Source organism: Dermacentor silvarum, chromosome 7 (genome assembly GCF_013339745.2).
Source record: "Dermacentor silvarum isolate Dsil-2018 chromosome 7, BIME_Dsil_1.4, whole genome shotgun sequence".
Classification (NCBI taxonomy): domain Eukaryota; kingdom Metazoa; phylum Arthropoda; class Arachnida; order Ixodida; family Ixodidae; genus Dermacentor; species Dermacentor silvarum.
Genome location: NC_051160.1, coordinates 44081733 through 44101870, shown reverse-complemented (window position 1 = coordinate 44101870; position 20138 = coordinate 44081733). Strand labels below are relative to the sequence as shown.

The following is a 20138-nucleotide window of genomic DNA, read 5'->3' as shown; positions in this document are numbered from 1 at the left end:
CACTCTCTCGCACTCTCTGCTGTCTCCCTCCCACCCCTTCTTCGTTGGCAGTGTTGTACCCGTGTTTCGGAAGAGTGGAAGGGAGACGGAGAAAGGCGCGTGAGGCTGGCGATGTGGCGAAATGCTACCGCATTGGTTACGTGGCACAAAAGCGGGTGCGACGGTTCGCTCTTGCTTTTTCGAGCGACCCTCACGCTTTGTCTTTGAAGTTAATCTGCGGCGGGTGCAAATTCATCCCACTGTGGGTGACGCTATCAGCCGCGGTGACGGAGTGGGTCCGAAAGCTTCGTTTTGTACCATTGATCTAAAGATATCGACACCCGTATGAAAAGCGTATCTTTGGTTGGTGACTCTCAAATAAAAAAAAAAAATGTTTTTCCTCATGAAATTGGTTTCTTTTTCTGGTTGTGCAATAATGCAAAAATCGTTACAGCCCCTTCCGTGCAAGAAAAATATGTCGGCTACTGTACTTATTTGCATAAAATGTCCAATTTCATTATGACGAAGTGCCAATTTTACCAACTTCGTTATCTCTAAGTTTAGCTATAGTGTCTTGGAAACATTGTTATAGTAAAAGATTGCTAAATGGGATGCCGTTCTGCACCCTTAAAAAAGCTTTGACAGGGCCTTGAAAGTACAGCCTCCCGTATTTTTAACTACATCGCGCAAGTGATAATAAGTGAGACCGGCAGTACTCTCAAGTGCGCTACGCACTCTTCTGTGCAGGAGTTGTCTGTGATGTTCCCTTCAGGACGACGTACGACCATATTATAGTGTTCTCGCGCAATATAGTGATAATAAGTGAGACCGGCAGTACTCTCAAGTGCGCTACGCACTCTTCTGTGCAGGAGTTGTCTAATGTGATGTTCCCTTCAGGACGATGTACGACCATATTATAGTGTTCTCGCGCAATATAGTGATAATAAGTGAGACCGGCAGTACTCTCAAGTGCGCTACGCACTCTTCTGTGCAGGAGTTGTCTAATGTGATATTCCCTTCAGGACGACGTACTACCATATTATAGTGTTCTCGCGCAATATAGTGATAATAAGTGAGACCGGCAGTACTCTCAAGTGCGCTACGCACTCTTCTGTGCAGGAGTTGTCTAATGTGATGTTCCCTTCAGGACGACGTACGACCATATTATAGTGTTCTCGCGCAATATAGTTTAAAATTCGGGAGGGTGTACTTGAATATCCTTCAATTTCTGTCTCCGAGACCTGTACAAACCCTGCAGTGGTGTAGCGAAACTCGTGAAGTCGGTTTGTTGGGGGGGTGGGCTAGAATTGGGCGAGCATGGTAGGTCTCTGGACTTAGGTTGCGGGCTTCCCCGGCGTGCCTCTCCTGCACAGATGGTGATCTGCGGTGCATTCTACCCAAACTACTTCTACCAAGAGGACCTGGACGAGACGACCTGCTGCCGGGGCCTCGTGACGGACCCCCTGTGCACGGTCATGGTGCACGGCATCCCGCAGAACCAGGGGGTGCTGTACGACCACGCCCTGCGCTCCCTGCTCGCGCCGTGCAGCAGCCGCATGAAGATAGTCTTCGAGGAGTCGCGCGCCGCCATCGAGTTCCTGCAGAAGGAGCGCCGCGACGGAGTCCTGCCCGCGGTCTACACGGCCATCAAGATGCGTCAGCTGCGGCTGCCCCTCGAGCTGTCCCTGTTCCGGCCCGAGGACGCCAAGGTGAAGCTGGAGCGGCTGCAGAGGCTGCGCAGCCTCGAGGGCAGCGATGGCAATGGCGACGCCGAGAAGCGGCTCAAGTCCAACCGGTGGGTGGTGCGGTGGTTGCGGGCGTAGGTCCTGAGAACGAGGCAACAGCAAAGGGGGGAGGGGGGCGTGCGAAACATAACACACCGGCGGTATTTACAACAACCATTTAATGAAAAAGAAAAATGCGGACATACTGTACTAGAAGAGAAACTTGGGCGAGTTGGTGGGAATTCATGTTTAGGAAAATAACAGCGCAAGTTAGACAAGGACGCAGGCAAAGAGAGCGCCAGTGTTGTGTTGTTCTTTGCCTGTGTCCTTGTCTATCCAGCGTTGTTATTTTCCTAAGCGGACATACTGTATTTATTCGTGTAAGGACTGCACTTTGTTTTGTGTTGGAGATCTTGGCTGGGTGCAACTCATGCGTAAGTTGGGCGTATTACAGTCAAACCAAAATACATTCAAACTCGGATATATCGAATCTGAAGGGGATCACAAAAACGTTCGAGATATAGGTGATTCGATATACAAAATAAAAAATTTATAGAAAAATTTTCAAGGGGATTTTACTGCACTTCGTTGTACACACTAATTCGTTATATGTGGGTTCGATATATCTGGATTTGACTGTATATCTAACTTTAAGGCGATTGTGAAGTAGTTTGGTGTATCGATAATTCAAAATTTAAAATATGTCTTTGTGAAGTTTATCTGAAACCTCGGCAGGTCTTGGACAATTTCTCCGAGATAGTGAAAAGCAATCGGGAATTTATTTGCTTCTCCGAGGCCGTATCGTTTGCGCAAAAGTTCGCTTAAGTAATTTTTTGCACGTGAATGTCATAAGTCGCTTGCGCTTCAAAGTGGCCTACCGATCGCAGCTAACTCTAAAAACCCGTGTTGCCCGAATGAGAGACCGCTGCACACCTTGTGCTCGTAGAAGTGCTTTTCGCTTGTTTTTATTCGAGATTTTATTCGAGATAAATTAAGAGAATGGACTGTTACTTCTGCATGAATTTTTTTTTCTTCTTTTTATGTGCCAGGAGGCACCAATGTTTTTGTAGGCAGATGATGTAACATGTCACTTTCTCTTCTGCAGCTTGGTCGTGGTGCCCCGCACGGACACCCTCAAGACGGTCGCTCTGCCACCAGCGAGTCAGATAACAGTCAACATGTACTGTACTCACGTGAGCACTGCTTTTTTCCTTCTTCTTTCTTTATTTTTTCCATCATGACAGTGTTTGGAAGCTTGTCGGTCCTCCTGTACCTTAACATCGACCTCATGACATTGGCCTCTTTTCAAAATCTCCAAGCTCTCCTGCGCTGTGTTAACGAACACACTCAGTACTCGCAGATCTTTTAATGTCGTCACTCTATGTGGTGATCCCCTTCGCATCTTAGCTATGTCTCCAGAACTTTGGCATCTGTTCTGTTACTACAACAGGCCCACCAGTTCTATAGCACAGAATGAAAAATATTTGCGTGAAAAGAAACTGCCACTCCTTGGCGTCTTTTGCCAGTCCCAGAGCTTGGTCGTCTCTGACGAGGAGGTCTGCTTTTACAGCAGTGCCCAAAAAGTTTGCCACATTACTAGGCCACGCATAGACGAAAGACGATACCCTTGAGAGCATTGAACAGCGAATCTTAACAGGCATTTCTTAACCGAAGGTTCGGCGAAGAAGATTTAAGTTTTCAGCTGGCGATAGGTGCTTGACCTACTCCAGTGTTTTCTTTACCTTTTCTTCACTGATGTTAAGCTGAATAACTGCGTGTTTCTGCAGCTGCCTGCCCTGTTGTTGTCTGAAAGGGCGATAGTGCCACTACAGTTGCCACGACAACTGAGAACTTTGTGTTACACAAAGTTTTCATGCCACTGAGTCGTGCTTCCTTCTCCACCACATTTCTCTGTATATTGATCTGTGAGTTGATGACCCCAATTGAGTTAGTGTTGCCAGCGAGGTCCGTATGCTGTCCACAGAGATAGCGATTTAAGCAACAAGGAAGTAAAGCAATTAGTTGCAAAGGACTGCATCTCAGCACTACTGAGCGTATCTCCCACTCATCATTGTGGTGTTTGGCAGGTGGTGGACTGCGGCCACTTCTACGCCCGATACTCGGACCAGTCATCCCAGCTTGTGGAGCAGCACATGAACGAGATAATAAACCACAACTCTGGCAAGAACTTAAAAGTGAGAATTTTTATGTGTTGTGTGTGTGGGTGGGGGGGAGGCGTGTGCACATTTTTCTTTTTTTGTATGCAGTGCATGCATGCCGTATTTTTCCGTGCACCCCTAATTACAACAGCCCGAATAGAAAAGAAAAATCTGCGTATTACCCCCGGAAAAAAAGCTGCATACACTCATGCCTAAATCTTTTCAACAAGGTCTCCATTTGCACATACACGATTCGTCAATGTGGTATCTTCGACTAACAACTCTGTGCCCCCCCCCCTCTCCGGTGATGCTGATAAAGCTAGATTCACACGATGGACTTGATTGTAGACTAATCAGCCACGTGACATGTGACATGAATCGGATCACTTCGCAGCTAGCATTCACATGACGAAGGATGTCAGCGTTGACAGAGCAGCCCTTGCATGGGCAATGGTGACCAAGCAAACACCACAGAGCCGAAAATCCCAGCTGTGATTTGGTTCTCCGCCGTATCGGGAAGTGCTTTGCGCAGACCCTGGGGGGTTGCATTTGGCGAAAAATATGTGACCCTCATAAGGCGTAATTCGAAGCTCTAAAAACAGTATAAAAAAAATTTCTAGATAAGCTATGTTTTGAGATAAACGAAATCAGGGGAATAGAAGCTCGCTGGCCATGCATAGACCACATGAAGCCTTTCCAAAATGCCAGCAGTAATGTTCCCGGTCACTTTTGCGTGTATCGGCACCAGATTTGTTGGTGTCTATGGGCAGCAAAGTTACTGGCTCTGAGCCAAGATAGCATGTTTACCACAAAGTCATGATGATATACGTTGACTGATTTTCAGGCCCGATTTTTCGGACTGCCCGATAATTCGGACGCCTTCGCAGCACCGCCGTAACCCGTAGAGTCAACGTACAATAATGTCTGAAATTTCAGACACAAAAAACCTTCGCTGTCTGATTTTTTTACTTTTTGCCATGACTGCAGGTCCGAAATGGCATTAATCGAAGCCACCACCGCCGCCATTTTGATTGTCGTCGCCTCGAACCGGCGCTCTCACGCGCAAATCCACTGGCAGCCCTAGCCACCACTGTGGCAACACTGGGCCTAATTACTTCGACATTCACTACCTAGCTTCTTGCTGTTCGGTGCAGTGTTTTTCATTGAAACAATGTGCCGCCGTTAGCAGTGGCGCCAACTCCACCTTTGTAACCCTCGCTAATGGCTTCGGAGCTCGGAAAGCACGGCGCGTTGCGCAATGCCGGTTCCCGAAAGTCAGCTTCGCCTCAATACAGCATTGTCACGCGATGAAGCATACCAAGAGTGGGAAGGGGCAGTTGTCACGGGATGCAGTATGCTTTCCTTGATTAGGTATCCCGCGGGCAGCTGCTGTCTCCTATCACAGTACGACCACCGATACGCCTAATAAGTGTACTGGCAGGCAATACGACACCCCGTGCTATTGGGAGTGGTTGGGAATCGCTGGTGTGTGGCTGTTGGTAAAAGATAGAGGCCTTTAGAGCTATTTCGGATGTGCCGGTGGCGATTTGAGTGCTTGGGGGTTGGAAAAGGCATGTTTTTGTTTTTTCAGACAGCCCGATTTCTTGGACGTTTTCGCGGCTCCTAGGGAGTTTTAAAAATTGGAAGTTGACTGTACCATATTTACTCGCATAATGAACGCACCCTCCACTTTTCCAATCAAGAAGTGTTTTTTTTTTTTCCTCATATAATGAACGCACCCTGAACTTGCTGCCGTGAAGTAGGAGAGACACGGTATGATTTGGCGTCTGATATGGCGTCCGGTGGGTACGATTGTCGCATTTTTGCCGTCAGTGCCGACGATTGCGCCTCAACCTCCCGCATTTGAGGGAGGTGCTGGAGGGAGGAAAGCGAGAAAGAAACTTGCTGTATTCCGTCTCTCTTCGGAGCATGCGCAGAAAGATCCGCAACCTGCGCGCCGCTTTGAACGGCTGTCTGCAACGATCGGCGGAGCGCACGGCGACAACAGCGTGGCCAATGTGCTCCCGCACACTAGCACTCTACTAATCCATGATGGCGCGGAGTTTGAATCATCGGTGGCGGTGCGGATTTCAGTGTGAATTATTGGGATACATTACATACAGCTTTCAATACATTGTTGGAAGGACTGCAGCGGCTACTTTGAATTATCCAAAATTTTGACTTAACGAGTTGTGAATGAACGAGCTTTTACTATGCACATTGGTGTGATTGCTGCTCCGATTACTCCAAACTGCTCCAAACGGCCAATTCTGCTACATCCTGATACATTTTCGATAATGTGCTCCAAAGCTGCTCCAAAAGATGTTTTCTGCTATTTTATAAACCAACTAATCTAACCAGCGACATCATTAATCACACGCACTCGTCATGTGTGTACATGGAGGAAGTAAAAAGTGGGTGTGAGAGTAGGGCTGCTACGTGCTTGAAATGTGGTGGCTCCGACCACGGCTGAAATGGCGTTTTCATATCTAAGAGGTGAGAGCACACAACTTTCATAATAAACGCTATTTGGAGAAGCATTTTGCTTGTACAGCAAAGCCTTTTCACGATGTGGCTTTCCTGTGGTTTAGTCAGGTGGGTGCATAAAGGCTGAAAATTTTGTTAAATGGGGGCAAGTTGTTGCACATGCTACTGAGCTTGTTTCTCTTCATTGCACTGCTGCCGTTTTGCTGTTTTTGGCTGGTGTAGCTTAGCGAGCGAGCATTGCGCACTCCTAATGCTCTTCCGTAGTCAAATTCCCCAAATTTTTTTCTCTATGTGCACTTCTACAGTCCCCTCCATTTTAGCGCCCAGCCTCTTCCAAATTGGAAAGCTAAAGTAGAGATTAGGTTCGTGGTCATATCATTGTGATGCTGTAGTGGTCGTACTATCGTCATCACAGCTTCATCTAATTTGGTCGTCATTACTTAGCCATGCATCGGATTCGCATGTTTTAGTGCCACAACTTTATTTATGTTGAGCTAAATAATTCTTGTAAAAATGTTCTTGTTTCCCATTGGGCTCCCTCCTTTTGTAATCTCTCTTGCGTCTTTCAAAGGCAATTTTTCCACTTTGAAATTTGCATTTAGGTGCTCCAAAACGGCCTCGTCCAATCACATCACTGTATAATACAGAGCAAGCCTGGCAAGAAAGACGAGAGAGAGAGAAGATGCACGACGGAGGCTTTCGGTGAAAAGTGACTAGAATTCAAACAGGCGGCACTTATGGTAGTCACTTTAGGATTGCAGTGGATGCCACTGCTGGCATGTAATCAGATGCCGCCGAAATTGTAATACAAACACGCACATGTCTCTCCACCTCTCCCTCTCTCTTGCGGCACCCTCTCTTCATAAACTCTGGCGCCTTGGCGGTCGTTCGCTGCCTGTGATGCCGCGAAGTAGTTTGCAAAGAAAGCTTCACTTTAAAAATTTCATACTAAAGTATGCGAACTGGTTATGCATAGATTTGGACCTTGAGGTGTGTCTTCACTGCAGTGAAAATTTTGCCCAAAAGTGAGGCTTCACGGCGGCACGCGCCGCACTGCCGTGAAGTCGCACCTTTGGAACTCATTACTCATGTGTTAGCTCAGTGCACATGCGCCACCTAATGCTGCACTGCACGTAAGTCCTCCATTCAACGAGCTTTCTTTAATTTGAACTCCAGTTAATTGGAACAAATTTTCGGGCCCTTCAGAGTTCAAATTATTGACATTCTACCATACTGAGGTTTCACTGTATTCGAGTTTTAATGTTCTCCCACTTTTCATGTGTTCAGAGTAACATTTAGTAAATTACATGCATCCAAATGTAAAGCTTACCTGATAATTACGGCATGAAAAAATGGCAGCATGCTCCTGATTTTCATGTTGAAGATGAGATATGGAGAATTTTACCTTCATATAGTACTATGAGAGCTCATGCATGCATTTACGTTCATCATTGTCAATGCCGGGCAGATTTTTTTGTCACTGTCCATGAAATACAGCATGTTGTCTTCCATGCTGTCTGCTGCATTTGATATTTTTGATTTGTTGAACAAATTCGCAACCATCACGAACATGGTGGCCCATGTCTTGAGCAACCACTTCACTAGTCTTTCCTACGATGCATGCAGGTCTCTGGAACACAAAAAAGATGTAACATGGCTCTGTTGCCAATTTACATGTGGGCAAACGAGGGGAAAGCAATGAGGATAGAGCTTCTGCACATGTGTTACTGCACCAAGTAGTCCAGCAGAGTGTGACAGTGTTTCTTGGAAGAGATACTGAATCAGCGTAGCCTCCCATGTGCGACGGTGTCGCATTGTCCTCAATAAAGAAGTGAAATGGCAGAAACTTCATTCACATTTGGCTCTCCACTTTCCACACCTCCTCCTCCGCATCGCCCTCGTTGCTCTCCCCTCGGCTGGCGCACCTCGTTGAGAAGTGTGCTCGCTGCCTTGCTTGTCTGCGTGATTTTCCGGTAACCACATTATAACCGGTATTTCGTCTCGCGCAGCTGAAATATAAGCAGTATGCATTTAGTTCTCTAGGAAGATAAATGGGGGTCAGAAGAGACTGCGTTATATCCGGGCCTGCTCTAAGAGCAGTTATGTTATGAAGTGGTCTGAGCTGTATATTTATTTTTCTTTGCACGAGGTTTCTTGGTTGAGCCCGCGCTGACTGCTCCCATCTGTATGTGATTGCACAGTTTGGCGATTGGTTCCATGCAGCCCCTGACAACCCAGCCAGCCCCCGACATGCTGGTGCTCGCACCGTTCCGGGGAGCCTACTACCGGGCGAGGATCGAGGAGACACTCGAAAACAAATCAGTGAGGGTGAGTGGCCATTTATTTATTTATGTATTTATTTATTTATTATTTACGAGAGCGAAGCGTTCTAGTTGGCCGGAAGCGCAAACATTGCCAACTACTGTGGCATGCCGTCATTCTGCGAAGATCCTGGACATCGTAGTCTCAGCATTACGACTGTGCATCAGCCACACAAGAGCCGTAACATTGTGCTATCTATGTCGCTTCGGGCGAAAAAAAATTCGATTTTCGTAAGTAAAATGTCACCGCGAACTATTATCAGCAATCGGCAACTTGTAAACGAAGCAATGCCGACCCGGGATCTCCTGATAACGACCTAGTAGTAACTGCCAACCCTTTGCAACATTGCGCGGCGGCGGCACGTGGTGCAGCGTTCTCACCCACTCGGGCTTCGTCGACAGGAACGCTCGAGCAGCCGTTGTTTCCATGCTGAAAAGACATAGATGGTCATCCCAAATCGTTGAAACAGACGTAATGCACAATGTGCTGCACGGACAATTGCGTAAAAACGAGAACTGATGCCGTTGTGGCATCTGATATCGCACTGGCGCATATCCTGCGCCATGTTGTTTACGCTGTACGTGGCACACCTCCGCCCTGGAGACACGCCTTGATAACGCGTGACCACGCGTGACCCTCTTCCGCAGTTTCCGAAATCTGCACGAGGTGGCGCTCGCTATCTCTAAGGCCGCATCATCGTCGCGGTGGGACTGGAGCTGGGCGCGCTCTGCCGTGCGCCGAGTTTGGTTGCAGTTTCGTGCTCTGGCACTTCGTGTGTGCCCTCTTTTCTTTGTGACTGGGTTCAAAGCGTTAGTTGTAGCAGTACGGAGATTTAAAAAACATTCGTTATAGCTGGAAGCAGCTTCCATAGGGAGGGTCAGAAAATCGTAAGTGTACTGAAATGTGGTCGTTATAACCGATAGATCTTAACATCTGGGATCGTTATAAGTGGGTTTGACTGTATATGTACAATACAATACATTAGCAATATATACAATACCGAGCATTGCATATGTAGGAGAGGTATGTATACGTGAATTTTCCAGCTAAACCACTAGCTCGTTCATGCTGAAGTTTTGCACGGAGTTGGCATTTCTTGCTCAGTTCGCTTTAATGCTATGTTTGCATGTGTTGCTTGTTTCTTCCACAATAAATTGAAAGTGCGCATGAACTGCAACTATGGCACTGTAGCACTAAAAGAAATAAATAAATAAAATTTTGCTGCAGTGCCGCAACTCGCAACTTCTGTTGCGAAAATACCCTTAACAGATGTCGACACATACTCTATTTCAGCTAAATAATTTTTTTAGTGGCATTTTTTGCGAAGGCAGAAGGAGAATGTTGTAGACGCTGGTGGAGGCGATAGACCCTCTATTTCTTTCGTGTCGAGTTTTTCATTCGCTCTTTTTGAGTGCTTGTGCGTCGGGATGTCTGCTTTTGTCTCTACTTTGGTTACCAAGGTTTTCTTTGTTTTTTAGCCAAGAGTCTAGGCGCGCTGATCCTGGAGATTGTGCAGTGTATTTTAGACTATATTGGCAGTAATTACGCCCATAGTGTTAATTTTACCCACTCTGCAGCGAATTGCCGCTCGGTACCGTTTAAAACTCGATACGATGCTCTGGAGGTGCCACAAGGCTGTTTTTCACCAGTCATTTTCAACAGGGGCCAGCTATAGATACACACATCCCCCGTACGCTGAAACCGTGTGAAGTCGTCTTTCAAAATCGCACGATTGCTGTTTTGTCGCGTGACGTTAGGAAAAGGTGGCGAAATAACTGCGAACCACAGGAAGAGCTTCCACAGAACAGCAAGGCTGCCTTGTAAAGCCAGTGTGATTTTTACCACAAAAGAAGTTTTCTCCACAAATATTTAAAAAATGAATGAATGGCAAAAGAGCGGTTGAATTTTTGTCTCCTGCCATGAGAGCTGCACTGACGCTGCTGCTGCAAGAGCAAGCGAGCCGGATGTGCTACGCAAGTTCTGTGGTTGTCGGACCAATGGTTGAATTCATGGACACCAGCCACACATGCAGCGCTGGTTCATGCTCAGTACTTGGACCTGTGTAGTACTCCGCATGCACAATGTTGTGACGTTTTCGATGCCAGATAGTCGGAAGGACTTGTTACAGCTGTTGCTGGCAGATTTTTTTCTTGCAGCAGGAGAGATAGATGGGCTAGTTGATACAGCTTTTGCGTAGAAAACAAGTGCTTGTGTTGTTTGTCGCCTTCTTCATCTCTCATGTTTTTTTGCGCACTGGGTGTTTTAGGAGAAATATTTTTTCCCCCCAATATTTACAAATCTTGCAATGAGGGCGACTTACAAACATGACATTGCCAATGTTTTTGAACTGCGTTCAGCAAATACATTCATACTGCGAGCTTGATATCGCAGTTTGGTGCCTTCGAGTGAAGGGCCTGCTTGTCCACATCTTGTGTGAATTTTCATAATGAACATTAGGAGAAAAACCCAATATATCGGGGAAATTTGAAGATGCCAACATAACGGACACCCTGTAAAAATGAGTTCAGAGCTGGTGGTGGCTGCCGATTACTTTTGCATTTTTGTGCGGGTGTGTGGGGTGACGTGTCGTGTGGTTTTAAGCCCTGGACACTGTGTGGTGCTAGAACCGCTTCAATTCCTCGCAGGTGTTTTTCCTTGATTACGGCAATACCGAGAACATTGGCGTTGCCATGCTCAGGAACATCGACCCGGAGACGCACGAAGACGTTCTTATCACGCCAGCTCAGGTGAGGCTCGCTGCAGTGCGTGCTTACTCTTGCTTTTGCCCGTTGTGTCATTTTTAATGCCTTGAGAAACTGCATGGACAATTATGCATGCCATTATAGCGCATCAAAAGCACAAGCTATGGTATTATAAAATTTTATATATTATAAGAGATTAAACTTAAAATTTGTCGCTACATCTTGAAGCACTTCTGATTGAACCAGTGCTGGAAATTTGAATAATATGTGTGAAGTGCTTTAGTAAAGGGAGTTGTAAGGTAGACGGCGACCTGCCGTGGTGGCTCAGTTAGCTAAGGCATTGCGCTGCTGAGCACGAGATCGCGGGATCGAATCCGGCCGCCGCGGCCGCATTTCGATGGAGGCGAAAATGCAAAAACGCTCGTGTGCTTGTGTTGTAGTGCACGTTAAAGAACCCCAGGTGGTCAAAATTAATCCGGATCCCTCCACTACGGTGTGCCTCATAATCAGAACTGGTTTTGGCACATAAAACCCCACGAAGAAGGAAGGTAGACGGCTGGGTGTTTACTCCAGGTACCTGCATGTCGTCATCCAGCTCGTTCACTTCTTTCGTTGCTTTTCACGATGCTTTACATCAGGCGTATTTTTGAAGTGGCTGGATGGGTGCTTTTCAAGTATGCTAGGCAAAAAATAGTTCATGTTCTTAATCTGACACTCCCGTAGAGAGCTCTCGCATGGAGTCCACGTTCTGTAAACTGGACAAAATCCGATGAAGAATTGACTATTCATAATCGGTAGGAGTGTGCGAGTACCAAATAGTAGATTTCGAATCGAATAGTAAATATCAGAATTTTTCAAAAAAATTTAATGCTTGCACATTTTGGGCAAGAAAATACGGGACTTCACATGCTTGAGAGTCTTCTAGCGTTACGTAACAAGATTGTATCAGCCATTTGCAACTTAGGTATGTAGAAATCAAGGTGTACAGCACGGTCTACTCTTATAAAAGGGAACACCAATTTAGCATGCCGGCACTGATTACAGCTCAGTTCTAATTTATATGAAGGCCTGGAAAATATCTTTTGATCCCTAGAATTTGTGTTAAATAGAATCGAGTGCTTCTTTTTTTTCCTCAGAAACTGATGAATTGGTAACATTTTGTTGCACTGAGTACCAATGAGATTCCCAGTTTAATAGTGGACCTGTGTTTTGTGGCAATGTTTTATTTATTGCATAGAAAGATTTTTCGCTTTCCAGATTTTCCCCCAAAATGCAGAAGGGTTATCCGAACTTTATGCCAGGTGTGTTATTAGAGAGTTTTAGCGTGTCGGGTATTCCGATAAATGCAAGCAGACTGACCAGGTGAGCAGAGGCGCTATCGTGAATGCCCTGCACGGTGTAGCTACCTGGTGGCGCTGAGCCCAACCAGACAAACGCAGGTAATACTGCCGTAACCAAGTGTATTCTACTTCGCTGCTGGTATAAATTTTCGGCAGCAGCGTAATCGTGTTGCTGCCAAGAATTGACACCAGCAGCAAGGTATAATACACTTGGTCATGGCAAAATTAGCTGTGTTTATCTGGTTGGGCTCAGCGCCACCAGGTAGCTACACCGTGCGGGGAATTCACGATAGCGCCTCCGCTCACCTGGTCAGTCTGCTTGCGTTTACTGGAATGTAGCACTGTTGCAGCTGAGACACGTCTAACGAGTTTGGGTGGTCCGAGGAACGAACAAACACTGAAGCGTTGTCTACAATTACTAGCCCGAGGTCCACCATCTTATCTTGGTTACGGTTAGAGATTTGCGGAAGGCACACTTGCAGATTTCACATACTGTCCTGAAGTCAAACTGTGAAATGACCAACATAAGTGTGCAGAATTATTGGGTGTAGCGTAGCAAATGAAAAATTTCATTGCCAAAGTGACTGCATCCCATTATAATGTGTCTGTGCCGCTGTGTTATAACCAGGCGTTCGAGTGCAAGCTAGCAGAAGTGCGGCCTGCAGCCATGACCAGCGGGAAGGACCAGTGGACGAAGCCTGCCCTGGAGCTGTTTAGCCGTTTAGTCGTGGGACAGTACCTCGTGGGTCGGGTGAGTATGTTGTGCGTCCTTGCTCTTACTGGGTTTCAAGTTCACCTTTTGGTTGATTTGCCACGGCAGCTTGGTGGCTAATAACCAGGCCACGTTGTTGCAGGAAATGACATTGACATCTCTGTGCCATAAATTTGAGTGAATTTGGCTGATGACAAGATGGTGAATTTGACAATAGGGCAGAATTTGTTAAGAAGATATGCTGCTATTCGCGGTGTCCAGACTGCGAGGTGCGTGATGTAGTCGAGTTGCTTGCACGTAGCACAGCGGCAACCAGATGCGAGCGCCAAGTTGAGCTTGCCTCGTACCACAATACACGCTGCACCTCACAGACGTGCTCAATGGCATTGAAACTCAATTCCACTTGCAGCGTATTGCATTCTCATAACTCGTTTTAAAGTCAAATGCTTACTTCGTGTTCCTGAGTTGGCAGTTAAGGCTGCTCATGAAAAATACATTTCTTAAGTTATCTGAAATAATTAAACTTCAAATATTCCTAATAATGTTCTTAGTGCCATTTCATAAACTTCTACCTTTTTGGTAATATTGTGGTATGCTAATAACCTTACCGCCACGTACCCCATAGAGCCAATATAGAAGCACGTTTGAAATTTCGGCCGCTGAAACCCTTTGCCGTCACATTTTTCTGACTTTTGAACACGGATTCAAAACGGCATTAAGTGAAGCCAATACTGCCGCCACCATTTTGATTACCTTGCAGCCTTGAACCAGCCCTCTCGCACGCCTATCCGCTGGCAGAAATAGTAGTCGTGCTGTGCTGTCGTTAGGCCTAGCTGCTTTGATGTTCAGCTAGGCCTAACGAGTTCGGCTAGGCCTCCGAGCCGCCTGCTGTTCGGTGCCATATTTTTCAATTAAAGGATTCGTAACTGTCAGCAATGGCACTGACTCCGCCTCTGTCATCCTCGTCGATGGGGTCTGAGCATGGACAGCACAGCAAGGGTTTATAGCGTTGCCTAATGTCTTTTCCCAAACACAGCTTCGCCGCAATACGACGGTGTTACGTAGTCAGGCATGCACAACATATTGCAGTGAAGCATACCCAGAGTGCAATGGGACCGCTGTCACAAGGCGTAAAATGTGTTCCTTCAATATGCAGTAAAACCTTGTTAATTCGACCCTCATTAATTTGGAAAATCAGGTAATTCGGATTCATACTCTGGTCCCTTTTGGCATATACATTATTATTCAGTGAAATCTAACTCGTGAATTTGAACTCATTTGGCCACACAACGGGTAATTTAGACAAGTGTCGGAGCTCGGCGAGTGAGGAGCGCCACAAGTTTGGGCCGTGAAAGAGCAAAAAACAGTACTAGCGTCCAACCAAAACGAAATGGCAGAGTCCGCATCTTCATAGTCATCAGCTGAAATTGTACATGAATGACAGCAACTCCAGAACTCTTAATGCCTATTTGTGCTTTTACCGCCTTTATTCTTCCCTTTACTGCCGCATATAACACCACGTTGGCTGCGTGCCTTCATAACTTCGTAGTCCCCATCCATGATCGTGTCGATAGCGATCATGGTTTCATCGCAGATGTCGCATAGTTTCATTTTGACTCGGTGCGTGCGTCGACCGCATGCCTTCAGATCCGCAGGGTCGCCATTCATCATTGCATCAATAGCGGCCGCGGTTTTGTCTGCAGCAGTTACGGCAAACAGAAGTTTAGCTTAGACTCTTTGCAAAGCTGTCGAGGATGAAGAGCACCGGCTACATCACGATGGGTGCACATGCACAATCTGTTGGCGAGCAGCTCACTTGTGAAAAAATTATCGGGGTGAGTGTGCAGTAGTAAAAAGCATTTCAGAGGGAGACGCACGCTGCAGCCACGCTGTGAAGGCCATCGTGAGGCCTTCGCCGCTGCGAACGCTAATCAGTCACGAGATGATGAGAACTGCAGCTTCCGCTCTGCTTTAGTGCAAAATATAAACAGGATTTGCTGATTAATTCAGTAAACAGGGTTCGCACAGCCCCTTGAAATCCTTGAATATCCTTGATATTGACAGTATAAGTTCAAGGGCCCTTGAAGCTACTTGAATACCCGTGGGCTCCTTGTAATCCTTGAAAATCCCGTGGGATTTGTTCCGCTAGAGGAAATTAACGATGTACCTCCGCAAGTCATGCTGATATTTAAGGCCCTTTCGCTTACGAATGCCCATGAAAACAAGCTGTGTTGACTAAAGGGCAACATCAGGAAGTTTCGGTTTTAAATCTCGCAGCCCCTACGTCGTCTGGCAACTAATATGCATTGGAAATCCAATCCAATGCGAGACATATCGCTCGCTCGGCTTGCGTATAGTGCCTAGAATATACTCTAGTGTGCCGTCCACCGAGAGTCTCCAACGCGGGACGGTGGCGCGGGCTGTGATGCCTGCCGCCGCGGGCCACCAGACGGCGATGCCTGTCGGCACCATGCTAAATCCTGCGGTGTTCGACTCGCGTTCGTTTGTGATGCGTTGATTGCTACGCGTCGATTGCAATGCTTAGTTCATTTCTCACCTTGCTGCCGCTTTCGTTGCAGTCTTTTCTTATCGTGAGTGGGTTTTTTGCATCTATGTGTGCACTCGTCTGTCTAAAGAAACTTCGAACTGGTCGCGAAACCGCCATTTCCCAGAGACGCGGAAAGAAACGGCTCATCTCATTACCCAGCGCGTCCGCAGACCCCGAACGTATTGCGGGTTGGGACAAGAACATAGGAGGCAGATCGCCGGGCAAATGGGGAGACTCGCGTCGTGTCTTGCCTGAAGTCCGCCCATGTCTCAGCATGGTCTGGCACAGTCTCGAAGTGCAGCGCACCAAGCGGCCGGCGGCGGCAGGCATCACACTCGGTGCTACCGCGACACCCGCTCTCGGCACACTAGTATGTGTCTTTTAGGTACTATAGTCGGGCCGTTTGTCGGCCTCGTGCGCGCCATTTCAGTGAAGTTCGCGTTTGCGTTGTGTGTTTACTTTGACAAGATGCCAGGCGGGAAGTGCAAGTTTCAGCCTGCGTGGCTGCAACATACGGGCTATCGTCACTGGGTGAGACTGGAACCAAGCGATCCTTATCGAGCAATGTGCGCATTATGTCAGAAGACGGTCGACATTGCAACGATGGGGGAATCTGCCTTGAAGAGCCACCAGAAAGGCGAAAGGCGACGAAGTTTCCGTCGAACAGCCAAAGAAAAAGAAGCGGAGATAACAGCTCTTGAAAGAGAAATTAATGCGAAAATAGGGCTCCTTTCCTAAGTCATGTGAGGAAATAAAATTACGCTAACACTCCTTGAATTCTGCCTTTTTGCATCCTTGAAATCCTTGAAATGTCCTTGAATTTCCAGCCAAATATTGTGTACAAACCCTGAGTAAATAAAAGCATGTTGACATAGTGAGCATTTGTTTATTGTTTTCTTATGCCCTCGATAATTCAGCATTCGGTTAATTCGGACATTTTTTTCAGTCCCTCAAAATCTGAATTGGAGGCTTTACTGTATGCACGTTTGTGTGTGTGCTCCTTTCTGCAGGTTTGTGTCTAGTTTTTCCATGTTACCTTTAGATTCAGTATTGCCAGCTAACCTGATGCTGTCACCGTGACAAAAGGTTTGGTGATATCAAAATGTTTTTTTTTTTTTTTTATTACTTCTAGGTGTACTCGGTCGTTGACAATGTCGTTCGCCTGCATCTGATAGTGGGCAGTGGGCCGTCGCAAGTCAACGTCAACGACGAGCTAGTGAAACGTGGCTTCGCTGACTACTGCGAGGAAAACTTCCTTTCCAAGGTGCTTATTTACCCGGTCATCTTTATACTTTGTTTGTACAGTCGACTCCCATGAATTGGACCTCGCCTAAATTAACTTTTCACTTAATTCGCATGCACAGAAAGTCTGTGCGATAAACCATACATTGGGGGGAGGGGGGGGGGCTATGCAAAGAAAGCTCATTTAGTTTGAGCAGGCTGCTTTGATTAATTTGACCCCCACCAGCGTGCAGTGGTTACTAAAAGCTGGAAACACAAGAAATTCAGCAGACTGCGCTACTGATGCCCTTGATGTGAAGCTGTTTCAGTTTTATAATAGCCAGTGCTCCTCTTGCTCATGAAGCCATCCGTTCCCACTTGTTTCATGTCATGTTATGCCCCCATATTCATCAGTCTGCTTGTCTGTTTAGCATGACATCGCACGGCAATTACACAGTGCCGTCCATTGAGATCAAAGAAATTCTTCAGGATCTCTTACTTGATCTGGAAAAAGATTTGAATTTGTTCATTTCGCCACCACTTGTTAATTTGACCTTTCGGATAATTCAATCAAATCTAGCACTCTCACAAGGGGCAAATTAACGGCAGTCGACTGTAAGTTGAATTTCTTTTTGTGCAAAATTTTGCAGCAGAGAAAAGGCAATTGAATTCTGTAGCAGATTACCTTTGTAGTTCGGGAGTTTGGGCTGGTCACATTATGTATAACCAACGAATGATCTGTTAGAATTAACAGAATGTGTGTCAAGGGAAGGGAACGCAGTCGAGGACGGCAGAGAATTAGGTGGGGGGATGAAATTGGAAAATTTGCTGGCTTAACTTGGAATTGACTAGCGCAAGATGGGGTAATTGGAGATCTCTGGCAGAGCCCTTGTTCCTGTAGTGGATATAAAGTGCATAGAGCTTCTTACAAAACTTACTAGAGGAAACTCTAGCACTCTAGGAAACTCTGATTGTTCAGCTAACATGTAACTGATGGTTAGTACGTGGATTTGTCTAATCTTTGTGCTTGTGCCTTGAGATGGTCTCGCGGCATCATTTATCGCCCGTTATGCTTTGAAAGTTTCAAAGCAATCATGTTTTTCTAAAGGCATGAGGGCAATAAGTCTCTGCACACATATACAATCATTGTGAACTGTTGCACTTATGACATATTTTGATAGACCGAAGTGGAGGCAAATCCATCTAACACTGGGGTGTTATTCTCGGCACTGTCAAATTTCAGTGTGTTGTTGAATTCTGCAATGGCGCAGTTCTGAGCCAATCAGAGAGGCCATAGCAGCCCTGTGAGCCAATCGGGGCTTATGACAAAGTGGTGAATTTGACAATATGGCAGAATTTGTTAAGAAGATATGCTGCTATTCGCGGTGTCCAGACTACGAGGTGCGTGATGTAGTCGAGTTGCTTGCATGTAGCACAGCGGCAACCAGATGCGAGCGCCAAGTTGAGCTTGCCTCGTACCACAACTCTCGTTTCTGCGACTCCCGCAAAATATATAAAACTAAGACATGGGTTTGCACTACCGGCCAGTGTTGGGGTGTTTGAAGTACAAACTATAGCCATCACTTGTGTCATTGGTGGCACGCTCAGACCGGGAAATTGGCACTGCAGCACTGGCTGGGCAACTCCCCGCTGTGTTGTGCTGGCCGTTAATATGCACCCATTGTGCGGGGTGTATGCAGCGGAATCTCGTTGATGCGATCTTCACGGGAACCGTAAAATAAAACTTATCATCCGAAAATCGTATTATCTGAAATGTATTGCTCCTACAAGACACTGGCCAGGAAATTAACAAAAAAAAACGTATTAGGCAGATTCGTATCACCGAGATTCCACTGTACATGCTCTAGTGCGGGGCAACTGCCAGCATCCAGAAAACGGCAGACAGGAAGGTGTAATGCCGCATAGTGGTACGGTTACTGCGTAAACCTGTTTATCTATAGTTACTTATCTTAATTTTTATGTTATTATTGTTTTTGCATTCACTTACGGGTTGGACTGTGGCAAACTTCGATATAACAAAGTTGGTAAAATCGCTAAAATTGACAGTTTCATTCTTTAATCGAAATTTCGTTACATTAAAATTCTATCTTTTATGCAAATATTTTAATTGTATAGCCACCGACGGATTTTTCTTACAATGAAGGGGCCACCAAATTTTCGGAATTATTGGGCAGTCGGAAAAAGCAAATTTGAAGGAGAAAGAAATGATCTTTCTTGAATGTGAGAGTCTGCGAGGAAAGATAGTTTCATGCCGTGTTACGGTATCGTCGCATCAGCGGTACGAAGCGATGCCAGCGACGCTTTTGCGTCCACTCCACCCCCCGCAGCTGATAGCGTTGCTTGCACTGGGACGACACTATCATGAAAAGCACCAGCAGTCGGGTGCGAATACTTCGTACGCCTCTCGGTTCGTGCCTCCAAAATTCTCGATTATGCAACCTCCTGCACTAAACATGCGGGAAGACCGTGCTCGATGCGACGCCATCTCACCTCACCCTGTCGTTGCACACGTGGTAGATCACCACAGAAACAGGGCTCATGGGCTGGGTATGTGCTCAGCCTCGCTGACAGCCATGCGAAACCACGGCCGCGCTAGAAAAGGAGACGCGTGCCAACCTGGCCCCCCACTCCCTCCCTCCTCGCACTTGGACTTTATACGGAACATGGCGCTGCTTCACTTTGGTGGTCGCCCTCAGTCGTGAAGCACTATTTGAGAGGTGCGTTTGCAAGCAGCCTCTTGTAATTAGACCATTTGGCAGTCTGCGTCCACTGAAGTTTTCGTCTATCATCTCGGTATTCTTTCGCAGCAGCATTTAAATTTCGTTATATTGAAATCGTGTGTAAACACACTTTGTTATATGAGGGTCTAAATACATTGTGTTCTGTGGAGAAGAAACTATAAAAAGTTAAGTGCTTCGTTAAG

General features: G+C 46.4%; 1 protein-coding gene across 6 annotated transcripts in view; it reads left to right on the top strand.

Annotated features, from left to right (window-relative positions):
* Positions 1-20138, top strand: part of LOC119457964 (ATP-dependent RNA helicase TDRD9) — a 106820-nt gene that overhangs the window by 63234 nt on the left and 23448 nt on the right. For all 6 annotated transcript variants that reach the window (XM_049670590.1, XM_049670591.1, XM_049670594.1 and 3 more), the window contains 7 exons: positions 1353-1774; positions 2809-2896; positions 3791-3898; positions 8573-8677; positions 11317-11418; positions 13342-13464; positions 17106-17237. In XM_049670590.1, coding sequence (XP_049526547.1) covers positions 1353-1774; positions 2809-2896; positions 3791-3898; positions 8573-8677; positions 11317-11418; positions 13342-13464; positions 17106-17237 — 1080 coding nt within the window. The remainder of the gene's footprint in view (positions 1-1352; positions 1775-2808; positions 2897-3790; positions 3899-8572; positions 8678-11316; positions 11419-13341; positions 13465-17105; positions 17238-20138) is intronic.